Raw genomic sequence first — 12070 nt, forward strand, 5'->3', positions numbered from 1 at the left:
AATCAACTTGTACGTGTACATTTACACTAGTATGAAAAAGCCCGTTTAACCATTATCTCACCTATAACTGTGTCAGTTTGGTTTCTTTTGTTTAGCACACCACCTGGCGAGGAAGAACTCTGTCGCTATGGCAAGCCATTCCAAAGTATGCATAATCCAATTGTTGCCTTTTATGCCAGCGTTGGCATGTACTCCATGCCAGAAGACATTGATATAACAGAGTTTACTGAGGTTTGTATTTTACTTCCATGCTGGCTTTCCAAACCAATAAACTTGTTAATTTGTGAACAAAACTACTGTTAACAAAACCAATAGCCAAGGGAATGTAGACCAGTGCATTGGATAACTAAAGAGCAAAATGAAATAGAAAAACTACCATGCAAAGTGGTGAACTTAGATTATCTAACTCTTCTGAATAGATAAATTAACATGCATGCATGACAGGTTTATGTCACTCTTAATATTACTCAGTTTCTTAGTGTAGAAAATGAATTTATACAGTGAAGCTGATGTAAAAGGAAGTGTTTAATCTACAGATGTAAAAGAGTATAAATCAAAGTTACTCTAAGGAATACTCTTGTAATGTTTATTTGTTTTGAAAATGCAGCAATCTAGTTGAAAATGTGTATTCACTGTACCTCGGTACAGTAGTGTAAGCTGGAGATACGTGTATTGGAAAAGTTGATAAACAATGACTTTAAATGTAAAATTATCCTTAACTATTTCTTTTCATGTTTCCTGTTTCATTCATTGCACAAGTAAATCTCTGAATATTAAACAGAGATATTTACCATATGTGTAACAGTGAGTAAACAAGCAAATCTCTTCACATTTATAGGTTGTGAGACCTTGCATCCCGTGCCAATCAGAGTGTAGCCAATTCAATTGTGACCCTCACTGTTCAAGTTCTGCAACCTCAGAATACTCCATACATATTGAGGGACTCAATCTGTCAGAATGGACTCTGAGAAATGGTACCGAAGTGGCTGCAGAATATTTCATTAAAGTGAAAGCCATGACAGGTTTGTATCAATATCTTCAGCTCGATTTACCATTTTTGCATTCAAATCAGTAGATCAGTATAATGTACTTAAAAATGTGAAGTAAATATATGCAAATTAAATTACTTGCCATATGAAAGTAAGATACTTAGTAAAGCAGTTAGAGATACCAATTGTCAACAAGTCACTGTCAATAAAGTTCATTTGCTTGCTTATCCGACCTTTGACCTCAAAATCTCCATACTGACAAACATTTTTTGTTTCTATGTCACAGGGTCAGGTAGATCTGTCACAGCATTGACAAGTGGTGTTATTCTTGATCAAACACCACCTGTGTTTGAGTCTCTATACCATGTTGACTTTCCTTATTCACCGACCAGACCCACTGAATATCAAGGCAACGATTACATGGTAGCTGTTGCATGGATTGCTCATGACATTGGAACTACGGTATTCTATTCTTTCCTTCTTTCTGTTGACAAATATTTTCTGGTAAACATAAATTTATTTAACCATGAACGAATAGCGGAACATGAAACATACTCACCACAGTTTAAAACCCTAGTATTGCATTTGTGGGTATATTATTTTGCATAACTAAATTTATATAATATATTTGTCAAGAATTTTGCAAGGGGTACATTTTCCTAAATGAAGCATCTGTTCTAGTTTCAAGACAGTGCATAGAAAATGAGCCAGTGACACTTTAAAAAAATATCTCTAGAAGTGTTTTATAAATAGAATATAATATTTGCCATTGATATTGATGTAAGGAGATGTCTGCAGTCAATATGAGTTTTATTGACGACAAGAATACAAGCTGACAATTGTGTGTGGAGGTAAACATATATGTATTCCAGTGACTTCATTTTGAAAATCCTATTTAAGTTACTTGCTGATTTGGAATTGACCTTGTGTTACACTGCTGAATTTCCTCTACAGCTTGTCCATTCTTGTTTTCAAACTTTGCTTTGTTCATTGGTATATTTTAATGCTGGATCTTACATCTTTCACAGATCAAGGAATGTCAGTGGGCTATTGGTACTACCCCAGGAGGTGTGGACATTCAGGATTTTGTTTCAGTCGGAAATGCATCCAGTGCAAGCAATGACAAACTACATGGTGTGCTGCAGAATCGCTACAAGTACTTTGTCACAGTCAAGGCTATCGATGAAGCTGGGCTAGAAACTTATGCTCATACAACAGGTACAGTTTAAAATCTTTTGCATTTGAGTTTTGTTCTACCCAAAACCTTTTTGTACAAGGAGGTTATTTATATTATAGCCTTTACAGATGCATCTCTCAACCCAGCGCCTCACCTTGCCCATGAATACATGTATACCAGCACTATTTGTCTATTAGTAGACAAAAAGTTACCAAAGAAATTTCAACAATTTTTCCTTGTGTTTCACTGTTTGTACAGCTAGATGGTGATAGAATTTTGGATGCTGAAGGGGTCAATGTACCACGTATATGCAGATTGCCACTGTTTTATTCATAAAAAGACATTTTCAATGAAATAATAAACAATGCATTCAAAACTATTTCATGGTGAGATACAGCAAACTGCGAACACTTTACTTGATTTAACTGTACTAAGACTAGGAAATTTAAAACTTTCACTTCATGAAAGAAGAGACCCATTTCAAATTAATTTTGATGCCATAATCTTTCCTTCGTGCTAGAATGTCCCCAAACCTCACCACTATGTAACATGGGTATCAGTCAGTTAATTAATAGACTACCTTTGCTGTTTCAGGGGTAGAGGTGGTGTTGGATGCCCCTAAAACAACAGATATGGAAGCAACTCCTTTTGCAGAATCAGGAGAGGTAGCCCTGATTGCTGGAAATGACACATTTATGACCACCGATCAGAGGTTAACAGGCATTGCATGGCAAAGACTTGAAGATGATATCATTGGAGAATACTGTAAGTCAGTTGAATTTCACTCATATGCAGTACATGTACAGTATCTTTGTGTGAGCTGGTAGTTCAGTAAATTTTACCTGTGTCCCTTGCTTTTCTAAAACAATGGATTAATGAAGATGACCCTGTCATTTAATAATAACAGTCAAATATACGGTTTAATGAGACTTTTTTGCAGAAAAAGTTCATTGAATCAAACAAAATACTTTAGAGATGCAGCAGATTTTGAAAACAGAAATTGTTCAATATGGTGCTATGGTCACTGTTTGAGTATGCACCTGGCATCAAATAACACGGTATGTAGACACATACACGAGTGGTATTTTTGAATATTTTAGATCATTTTTTCGAAAGTATCAAATAAACACTTAGTAAAAAGTTTGACAGTTTGGTAAACCTTACAGCTTTTTTTATCACTGATTGAACACAATTATCTAGACTTAAGCTCTGTATGCCTGCAAAGCCATGGAAATATACTTCATATATTTCAGATTACAAGATCGGTTCAGGAGAGGGAGGTAATGACATCATCCCTGAAGTGGTCACGGTATACAACTCATCAGGAACAGTTACAGTCGGCAATGGCTACCTTCATGTTTATGATGAACCAACTCACAATATTTCTCAGCTGAAGTTTCTGAATGATGAATGTCTTGAAAGATACTGTGATGACATTGATTTTACTCAGAATGATTTCTACATGGAACCTGGCAGGTAAAGTGATCCAGTATTTTGATTTGCAAACACAGATACCAGTCATCAAGTTAGAGTAGTTAACAGAATTTTTCATTTGGTGGGCAGGAGTTTATACACCTTTGTAAAGCGCAAATGTTGTTTGCTTTCTTGCAGAACAATGTTCACTGAGGTGTCAGTGTGTAGTGTTGGTCATGTATGTTCTGTGGCAAGTGTCACGAAGACTACAATCTTTCGTAAGTACTTGATTCGCTACTAACTCATATGGCAAAATAAATGTACCAGTAAATATCAGAGCTACCACATATGTAAAAATCATCCTTGGTGAACTTCCCCTTTAAGTTCTCTTCTACTAAAGGCTGTACTTGAATTACTTGATAAAAGATGCCCCTTAGAGTAAATGGTAAAGAAAAATTTTCAAAGATGAGTTGAATTGTAATACAAGTTTGTGTTGCTGCATAATCTCATAAAAACTCCAAAAATTATTGCCTTTGATAATATGTAAAGGTATGATAAAATGTTAGCATATAAAATGGTTGTTTCAACATCAGTTAAAAGCACACTATTTATGAAATGGTATTTTCACTTTTATTTTTCAGGAGATGGTGATATTTTATCAAATTCTACTTCAAACAATGAAGACGTTGAAATTCATCTCACAGATGATTTTGGAAATAGTGTCCACATCAAGACAAGTGGTGGTAAGTATACTTACAATCCTTAAAAAGCAACTGCTATGCCTGATATTCTTTTTTATGTGTGTTAATTGATTGCCATTGAATGCAAAATTTGTGAACGTATAGTGTTGAAAAACATTCAAACTATATGACTATTGAAGTTAACTGGACAGTAAAGGGATCTGCAGACACAGATGCAGTCATCCATTTGCCAATGAATTTAACCGTGCACTGGTATATTCCATAACCTTTTGCTATGTACCCTGGTATGTATTTGCCTTAAAAGTTTGTAACAGGAAACTCAGAGAGTTCATATACTGTTATATGGACACAAGTGTGTCTTAAGTTGCTGACCAAATGACATTTATCTGGCTACATACACAACATATAAAGCATTTTGCATCGCTCATATGTAATCAGGAATGTCTGTAGAAGATTATCTTCTTACTGGAATTCTTGAAGATGAAGAACTTCAGCAGAATTACACATCTGATGCATCGTTTACCTTCTCTCCGTTTATTGTCAATCCTGATGTCACAGTAAACAACACCAATCGCTTCCTACGCCACAGGTATGATTTGGCTCCAGATTTTTTCTGCATCTTTAACAAATCAGTGCTTTCTTTCAAGTAGATGTGCAATGTTTGTAGTACTGGTATTGGACAGTTGTGTATTCTTATCCTGTAAAGGGAGTTACATCTACTGTATTGTTTGTATCTTTTTTTTTTCTTTTTTTTTCTGTCATTCTTTGTCAATTTATTCTTCCCACTAAAACAGAAAGTTCATTTATAGAAATCTCAAAAAATGTCATGTCAAATAAATTCTTTGATAAAGACAACCAAATAAATTCCCATATGTACTCTCTTAAAAGGAAAGCGCAAAGTCTATGAAGGTTACCGATGATCAAAACATAAGGCAGTGCCAACCAAAATTCTTCATTTCAGTGTCAATCACAATCGATAGCCTGACTGCAACAGACAGTTTTAGATACAAATTTCCACATCAAAGTTTGCATGGAATGTATTGTTTGTATCTTATATTCAGTGTTGTACGTGCACCCTGTACTGAGCAAGCAAACAGTTTTACCTAGTTTGGTCTTGACAATCATACGTAACCCAGCATTCTAGCTAGACCCATGAATTGGAGTCAGGCAACTACTCTTTCCTAATGCAGTTGGATATTGTCTCTTGCTTGAGTAACTGTTTTTATGTAATTCTTCTAAATGGATTGTGGTACTTAAATTTTTTGTTTTTTCTAGAATATTGGAGACCTGGAAACCATCATTCTATATGACATCATTGGCTGCAAAGCCCCTGCATGGCCCATTGGACATAACAATATCATTTGGTGTTTCCAGTCCTGAGATTTGCCTTGAAAAGCCAAGACTTATATTTTGGAATCCAGGTATGACGTTGAAGCCTGCAAATCTTTCCCTAAGCAGATGTTAGGAAATTAGTATGCATGTTTGAGTGGGAATATTTGCAAACAACAACATATGTAGACAATTTCAGATGAGACTCCCATTTATCTTTGCAACATTATAAACATTTACATCTGTCAGTTATGTAACTTTCAGCTAATTTTATCTATATCACATATGTATCACCTGTTTCACATGTCAAATATCTCATGCCTTTATGTTCAAGAAGATGATGACAATTGTAGAATAAATGCTTCAATAAACATTCATTCATCCCAGCTAGCTGGGTGATGTTTCATAAATTGACCTGAATGATAGGATACAGGTAGCAGAGCCTTGCCTGGCACAAGGTTAAGCTTAGCAGTCAGTATAAATAGATGGATAGATTGATTGATTAAATAATCAATTGATTGATTTAAGTGTTGTTTGATAATGTTGAAACCTTTCATCTGACAGCATTGAAGGAATGGCATGATGCAAGTCACACATGCAAGGAAACTTTTGATGAATACCAATATGACCATGATGCATGTGAATTCAGAGTCAAGGTGAGTTTCTTATCCTATGGTTAACATCTATCTCTGAAATAAAACTATTCATGTTTAAAGAATCAACAATTTTTATTCACTTCATCTATTTCAGTAATTCTGAGAGGGTACACCAAGTCATTTGATTTCAAAACACAACAATGACATATGAAGGAGGAACTTGTACTGCAGTCTGGAAACACATACTCAACAGAAAAAAAATTCACATTTTGCACGAGGACACCATCATTGTTTTTTACTTCATTCAATGATGGAAATTGCAAACTTCAAGTATTTAATACCATAAATATATATTATAAATGGTTTGATTCCGTATAATCTGAAATTTTCTGAAATGAAAATAAGGCACTTCTAATAAAATTCTTTGTTTGCCCTTCAGGTGCTGATAGGTTTTCAGAGAAAATTAAGGAAACAAAGACAGTGTTAACACTATAACAAATAAAGATATCATGTTTCTAAAAAAAAATCAAAATTTAAATTGAGCTTATGTTAATACAGTTGTGTTTTTTGTCTGTGTTTGTTTTTTTCCCTGGCTGGCTGGTAGGTTTTTCAAAAATCCAAGGACGGCAAACAAAGAAATTTCTTTTAGTGGCCTAATGCAAATGTTGTGCTTACTTAAAATTAATCATGTGTATATACGCATACATGTACCGGTATACATACTGCAACAGATTAAGTACTTCAGTGGAATTTTGTGCTCCTTATTTTTGGAAATGGCATTTCTTCTAACAAAACAGTCATTTATGAATTTTACATTATGTTACTGTTCTAATAATAAATCTCAGTTTAGTGTTGGGCGTTTACAGTCATACTTGTTATTTGATAAAGTATGCAGTAATTACCTAAGTATTTTATTTCGACTCTACATACATAAAAATAAATGTACTTCAACTGAATGTAATGTTTTCCCATCCATCATTTCATACTAGGTATGTTCCACAGTGACAATCACTGCAGATACAGATGGTAGAGTTGAACGAGATGAAGAAACAGATATGTTTGGAGGGCCAAACTTATTCCTACCAGCGTTAGTGTATGAAGGTATAGTAAACCGCCCGCCTTTGATGACATCGCTATCCGAGTTAAGGATGGAAGAAGACAGCGGGACTCTAGTGTATCAACTGACAGCTTATGATCCAGATGGTGATGATGTTGTGTTCAGGCTTTCTGAAAGTTCCCTGGAGAGTAGTTTTGGTACAGCAACGGTAACACTTGATGGAAAATTCTTCTATCGGCCCTGTTTGGACTGCTATGGATCTGACATGGTAACTGTTGAAATTGAGGAGGACAGAAATGACCCTATTGATCCGTTGGTAACCAAGGATGCCATCACAGTGCACATTGAACCATTGAATGACAATCCTGAACAGTTTTTTGCTGTTAATGGGTACAACATTTATGAGGACTCACACCATGTAATCGTAACAGTTGAAGAGCGGAACCCCAACAACTCTGCATATAAAGATTTTACGGCCCAAGTTGGTGGGTACGATGTTGATTTCCATGACGTGTTAACCATCATTTACGATTCCCGATCACTGCTTCATGGCTCTTTCAAAGTTGATGTGCAACTGCGAGAATTTGAATTCACACATCAAAACTGCTCAGAATCTGCATCTGCTTTGGACAAAGCGCTGGGCTTGAGATCTTACCATTCCACAGGTGTTACTCAAGCCATACCCTATCCTTGTGACCTTTATCCCCCACATGAGATAGACAGACTATCTTGGGTTGTGTCACGCATCAAATACATCCCAGATGAGTATTTCTTCGGTGAAGATAGACTACAGATCAATGTCAAGGACAACGTTGATGGTCGTTCAAGGGTACTGGTGGTCAACATTCATGTCTTGGAGAACAGGTGCATGAATGGTGGGCAGTGTGTTGGTCTGGTTGACGATGTCGACTGTACCAGCCACCGTCGAAGCAGTGGTTTCCAAGGCTACGGTTGTAACTGTCCATCTGGATTTGAAGGTGTTTACTGTGAAGTCAATATCAATGAATGTGAATCCAACCCTTGTGCTGAGAACTTCACCTGTGTTGATCAGGTACATGTACAAAGATTTTACCAATTTGAAAAATGGTGTATTTAAAGCAATGCATGATCGATGCTCACAGTTAGGATGCAAGCTAGTCATACAAGGCCCTAAAGTTGGCAAAGCAAGATACCATTTGAATCATCATCAGCATTTTAGTCACTGGCTTGATAAAGATATGCAAGTCATATCGAAACATTGCCAATCAGCCTAAAATTTTACTTTGGATTGGAGGTGAGATCGACTTGGAACAAAACACCAGTTCAGCAAGTCACTAGAGTTATATATATATATATATATATATATATATATATATATATATATATATATATATATATATATATATATATATATCTTGGGCAAATTTTTATGACAGAAACCTGCATTGAATGTTTCCTATTTCCGTACATGACTATTGTTACATGATTATTACAGGTGGACCACTACATGTGCCATTGTGGAAACCTCAACTGGCCCTGTGGACAGCAGAAATCTAGTTATGGCTGGGTGATACTACTATCTATTCTTGTCACACTCCTCGTACTGCTGCTACTTTTTGTCTTGTATATCTTCAAGAAAAAACAAGGTGTCAACAAAGTTGATGTTGCAAGGTATGGCATTGCTGAAATTGAGTCAATTAAAAAAAAAAGACTGAAATCATGAAAATATATTACCTGGTTTTCATTGCGTGTGAAGCAAACCCGCTGCATGAGTCCAAACTTTTGTTGTAGATCAGCATGTGCTGCATACTGGTTATCATTTAAAGTTAAAAAGTTTGACATTCTTTTCAGAAAGCAATCAACTCAGTCAAAATATTCGTATGAATGAGGAAGCCATTTTGCCTTTTTTTTGAGTACTCTGTGACAGTCTATCCAATTCACAATTTCCACACTCATTCAGTGCTCTAATATTTATTAATTTATATATTAATCTGTTTTTCTACAGATTTGTCGACATCACTCCAGTTTCTTCCACAAGTCGACCATCTAGCAGCACGAGGCGAAGTAACAAAATACATCCTGTGATTGAAATGAGCGATGGCTTTGTAGTGGAAGCAAATGCTGCAACTAGTGACTTTAGCATTAGTCATGTAGATGGGACTGACAAAGAGGAGACCTGTAATATTGGGAACAGTGAAGGAGATGCTGATGATGATACAGACACCACTCTAGATATCAAAGACGGAGCATCCAATGTGAATGTGAAAGAACAAGCCGATTACTATATTGAGGACCTGCCTCTGAAGGTCACGAAATTTCTAAAATATCTATCATATTATGTAAAGTAAGAAACATGAAAAGCATGCAAAGAGTGTACACCATTTTGGCAGCTGATAGCTGTATAATTTTATTTTTTGGGCCTCAATCAAATTATGATGAAATTTACATAATACATTTTTAGGACCATTTTCTCACTTTTGCTGAGAACAGCATCTGCAAGTGAATTAGAATACAATTTTTGTGGTTGTATAGCTTTTAAATTATATAAACTGCAATTACACAAAATGCCACTTCATTGGTACATGTAGGTAGACCACTGTTTTGACCTTTGCTGTCTTTGTAGATAGTCACTCAAGCTTCAAACATTTTTACGTGCCTGTCATGAACTGATTAAATGTACAGGAAACTTCCCCTTTGCTGCCATTTATGTAGACTGAGCTGTGCAAATTTTTTTTTTGGCAGGCATGTGATGCAACTTCTGAGCTCAAGTTACCTGTTGTTGATGATGAAGAAACAGTAATGAAGGAGATGAGTGGAATGGAAAGACTGCCACCTCTGGTGTTGGACAGTCTCAGCCCGGTATGCAATAGCCGTATTTTGATAGCATTTTACAATTTTTTTTAAGTTTTCTAAAATTACCTGATGTGGAGCAATGCTTTGCTTCCTAATCTATTTTATGTATTTCCAAATTTTGTCCAACTCTAAATCCCTCAAATAATTGCAGACATGCATATCAAAAAACTGATGAACCTGTGTCTTACAGCTTGTATACTTACTACTGCTAAACACAATGACATACACATGGTAATCAAAATAGAGATAAATCCTGTCCCTTATTGCAAAGAGATTTGTTTCTCATGTTGCTGTGTTATAAGTTATCTATTGTCCTGCAATTAGCATTTCAACCAAAGCCAAGTATGGCCAGTAGATTTTGTCATCTGATTCACAAAATTTGTATAGGGTAAAGATCAATAATATGTAATTAAAACTTTCAGGTCCGTCCCAAGACAGCCACCCCTGTTCCAGGCGCTTCAGTTTCTTTTGATGAAGAAGGTATTGAAACAACTCACATGGTGGAACAGCGCTTTGGATTCGTTGCTAATCCCAGACGTGCAGTAAGTGGAACAATTGTTGTTAGTAAAAGTATCTTTGCTCTAGATTGTCCAGTGAGCTTGATATGATTTGTTCAAGAGTACGCCTGTAGCTCACATCTTCAAAGAAATCCTCCATCTGTACTGATTAAATGGGAAAAAACATGCAAGATACAGTGTATATTTTTCTTTAATGAGACAGCATTATGCAGAGAGACCTTAAATTATTATGCTGTAACATGGAAAAAAATCATATAAATTTCTTGTGAATGAGTTTTTTGTTAAGTATTTTTCTGTTATGAATACATGCTGCATGTTAAAAGCACTTTTCACAATCAGTGCACTCATACATTAGCTCACCTGCATATTGTCATTGTTACTCTCTTACATATAGCATACAAGTTGCACTTTGTCGAAAGAGAGGCACAATGTGCTAGACATTATAAAGAGAAGAGGCCGTACCAGCTCCACATCTGATTTTTGTATAATGAAGCAACCATTTATGATCTCATATTCATATTAAGGATTTGAGCAGTTTTTGACACGGTTATTAATGTTGTTATTATTATCAAGGGTATATCCTAAAGTTTTCATTTTTATTTATACAATAGTTGAATCTTTTTGTTGCATGCTTCTATCATTACAGAAGCTTGCGTGGAATCATCAACATACAGATGAAAGTAATGTTTAAGACCCAAGACAACTTACAGACACCGAGATACCAGAAAAAAAATAGCTCGCGCACATTGATGTTTGTAGCCCTTGCTGAGAAAATATACTAATAACAATAAAAAATGTTAATGTTGGGACACAAAATTGACTCAAATCATCAATGAAAGTAACTTCCATATTAAACATACTCTTATTAATTATGGTGCATATCTGTAAGAATTAAAACATCAAATTTCTCCAAGATGTTATTCATGGCAGAACTTCTAAAGAATGAATGAAATGATACAAAAATTAAAAACTTTGTGATTTCTTATGGTGTCCAAATGGCATATCTATAGCACAACTCATTCTAGATTTGAAAGGTCCACTGATACATGTAGTAATCATGCGTCAGAGTTACTCCCAGGAAGTATCCAAGTCACTCCTAGGAAACTAATAGGTTACAAAACCATCATTCACTCTGCCCAGAAGCTGTCTTTCCGTCAATGGTAACAAGTTCATTTTATTGTATGATCATTTTATGTGTATAATGATTTGTGAAATAAAAAAGCTTAAGAGCATGCAATTATATGAGTGTTGACAATTTATGAGTGGGTCAAATGACTTTCCAAATAGTATGGATTGCTGGCATAAACAGCAAAAAATATGCCTTCATAGTGTAATCACTCTTTGCAGTATGCCAATGTAATGTTATGGTCTGTTCCCCATTTATTATACATAATAGTGGAATGACTTTATAGGAGATAATTAAAATGGCATACTGACCAAAACGTGTACAAGGCAGGA

General features: G+C 35.4%; 1 protein-coding gene across 1 annotated transcript in view; it reads left to right on the forward strand.

The window, feature by feature from the left end:
* Positions 1 to 11849, forward strand: part of LOC139139482 (uncharacterized) — a 66400-nt gene extending 54551 nt beyond the window's left edge. Inside the window, exons 54-70 of the mRNA XM_070708396.1 lie at positions 96 to 231; positions 839 to 1022; positions 1276 to 1451; positions 2018 to 2207; positions 2761 to 2931; positions 3420 to 3642; positions 3778 to 3857; positions 4221 to 4322; positions 4719 to 4869; positions 5556 to 5701; positions 6174 to 6265; positions 7195 to 8313; positions 8737 to 8912; positions 9247 to 9547; positions 9984 to 10100; positions 10517 to 10636; positions 11259 to 11849. Of these exons, the coding sequence (XP_070564497.1) occupies positions 96 to 231; positions 839 to 1022; positions 1276 to 1451; positions 2018 to 2207; positions 2761 to 2931; positions 3420 to 3642; positions 3778 to 3857; positions 4221 to 4322; positions 4719 to 4869; positions 5556 to 5701; positions 6174 to 6265; positions 7195 to 8313; positions 8737 to 8912; positions 9247 to 9547; positions 9984 to 10100; positions 10517 to 10636; positions 11259 to 11303 (3529 nt within the window). The 3' untranslated portion in view covers positions 11304 to 11849. The remainder of the gene's footprint in view (positions 1 to 95; positions 232 to 838; positions 1023 to 1275; positions 1452 to 2017; positions 2208 to 2760; positions 2932 to 3419; positions 3643 to 3777; positions 3858 to 4220; positions 4323 to 4718; positions 4870 to 5555; positions 5702 to 6173; positions 6266 to 7194; positions 8314 to 8736; positions 8913 to 9246; positions 9548 to 9983; positions 10101 to 10516; positions 10637 to 11258) is intronic.
* The last annotated feature ends 221 nt before the right edge of the window (positions 11850 to 12070 follow it).

This window comes from Ptychodera flava, chromosome 8, assembly GCF_041260155.1.
Source record: "Ptychodera flava strain L36383 chromosome 8, AS_Pfla_20210202, whole genome shotgun sequence".
Taxonomy (NCBI): domain Eukaryota; kingdom Metazoa; phylum Hemichordata; class Enteropneusta; family Ptychoderidae; genus Ptychodera; species Ptychodera flava.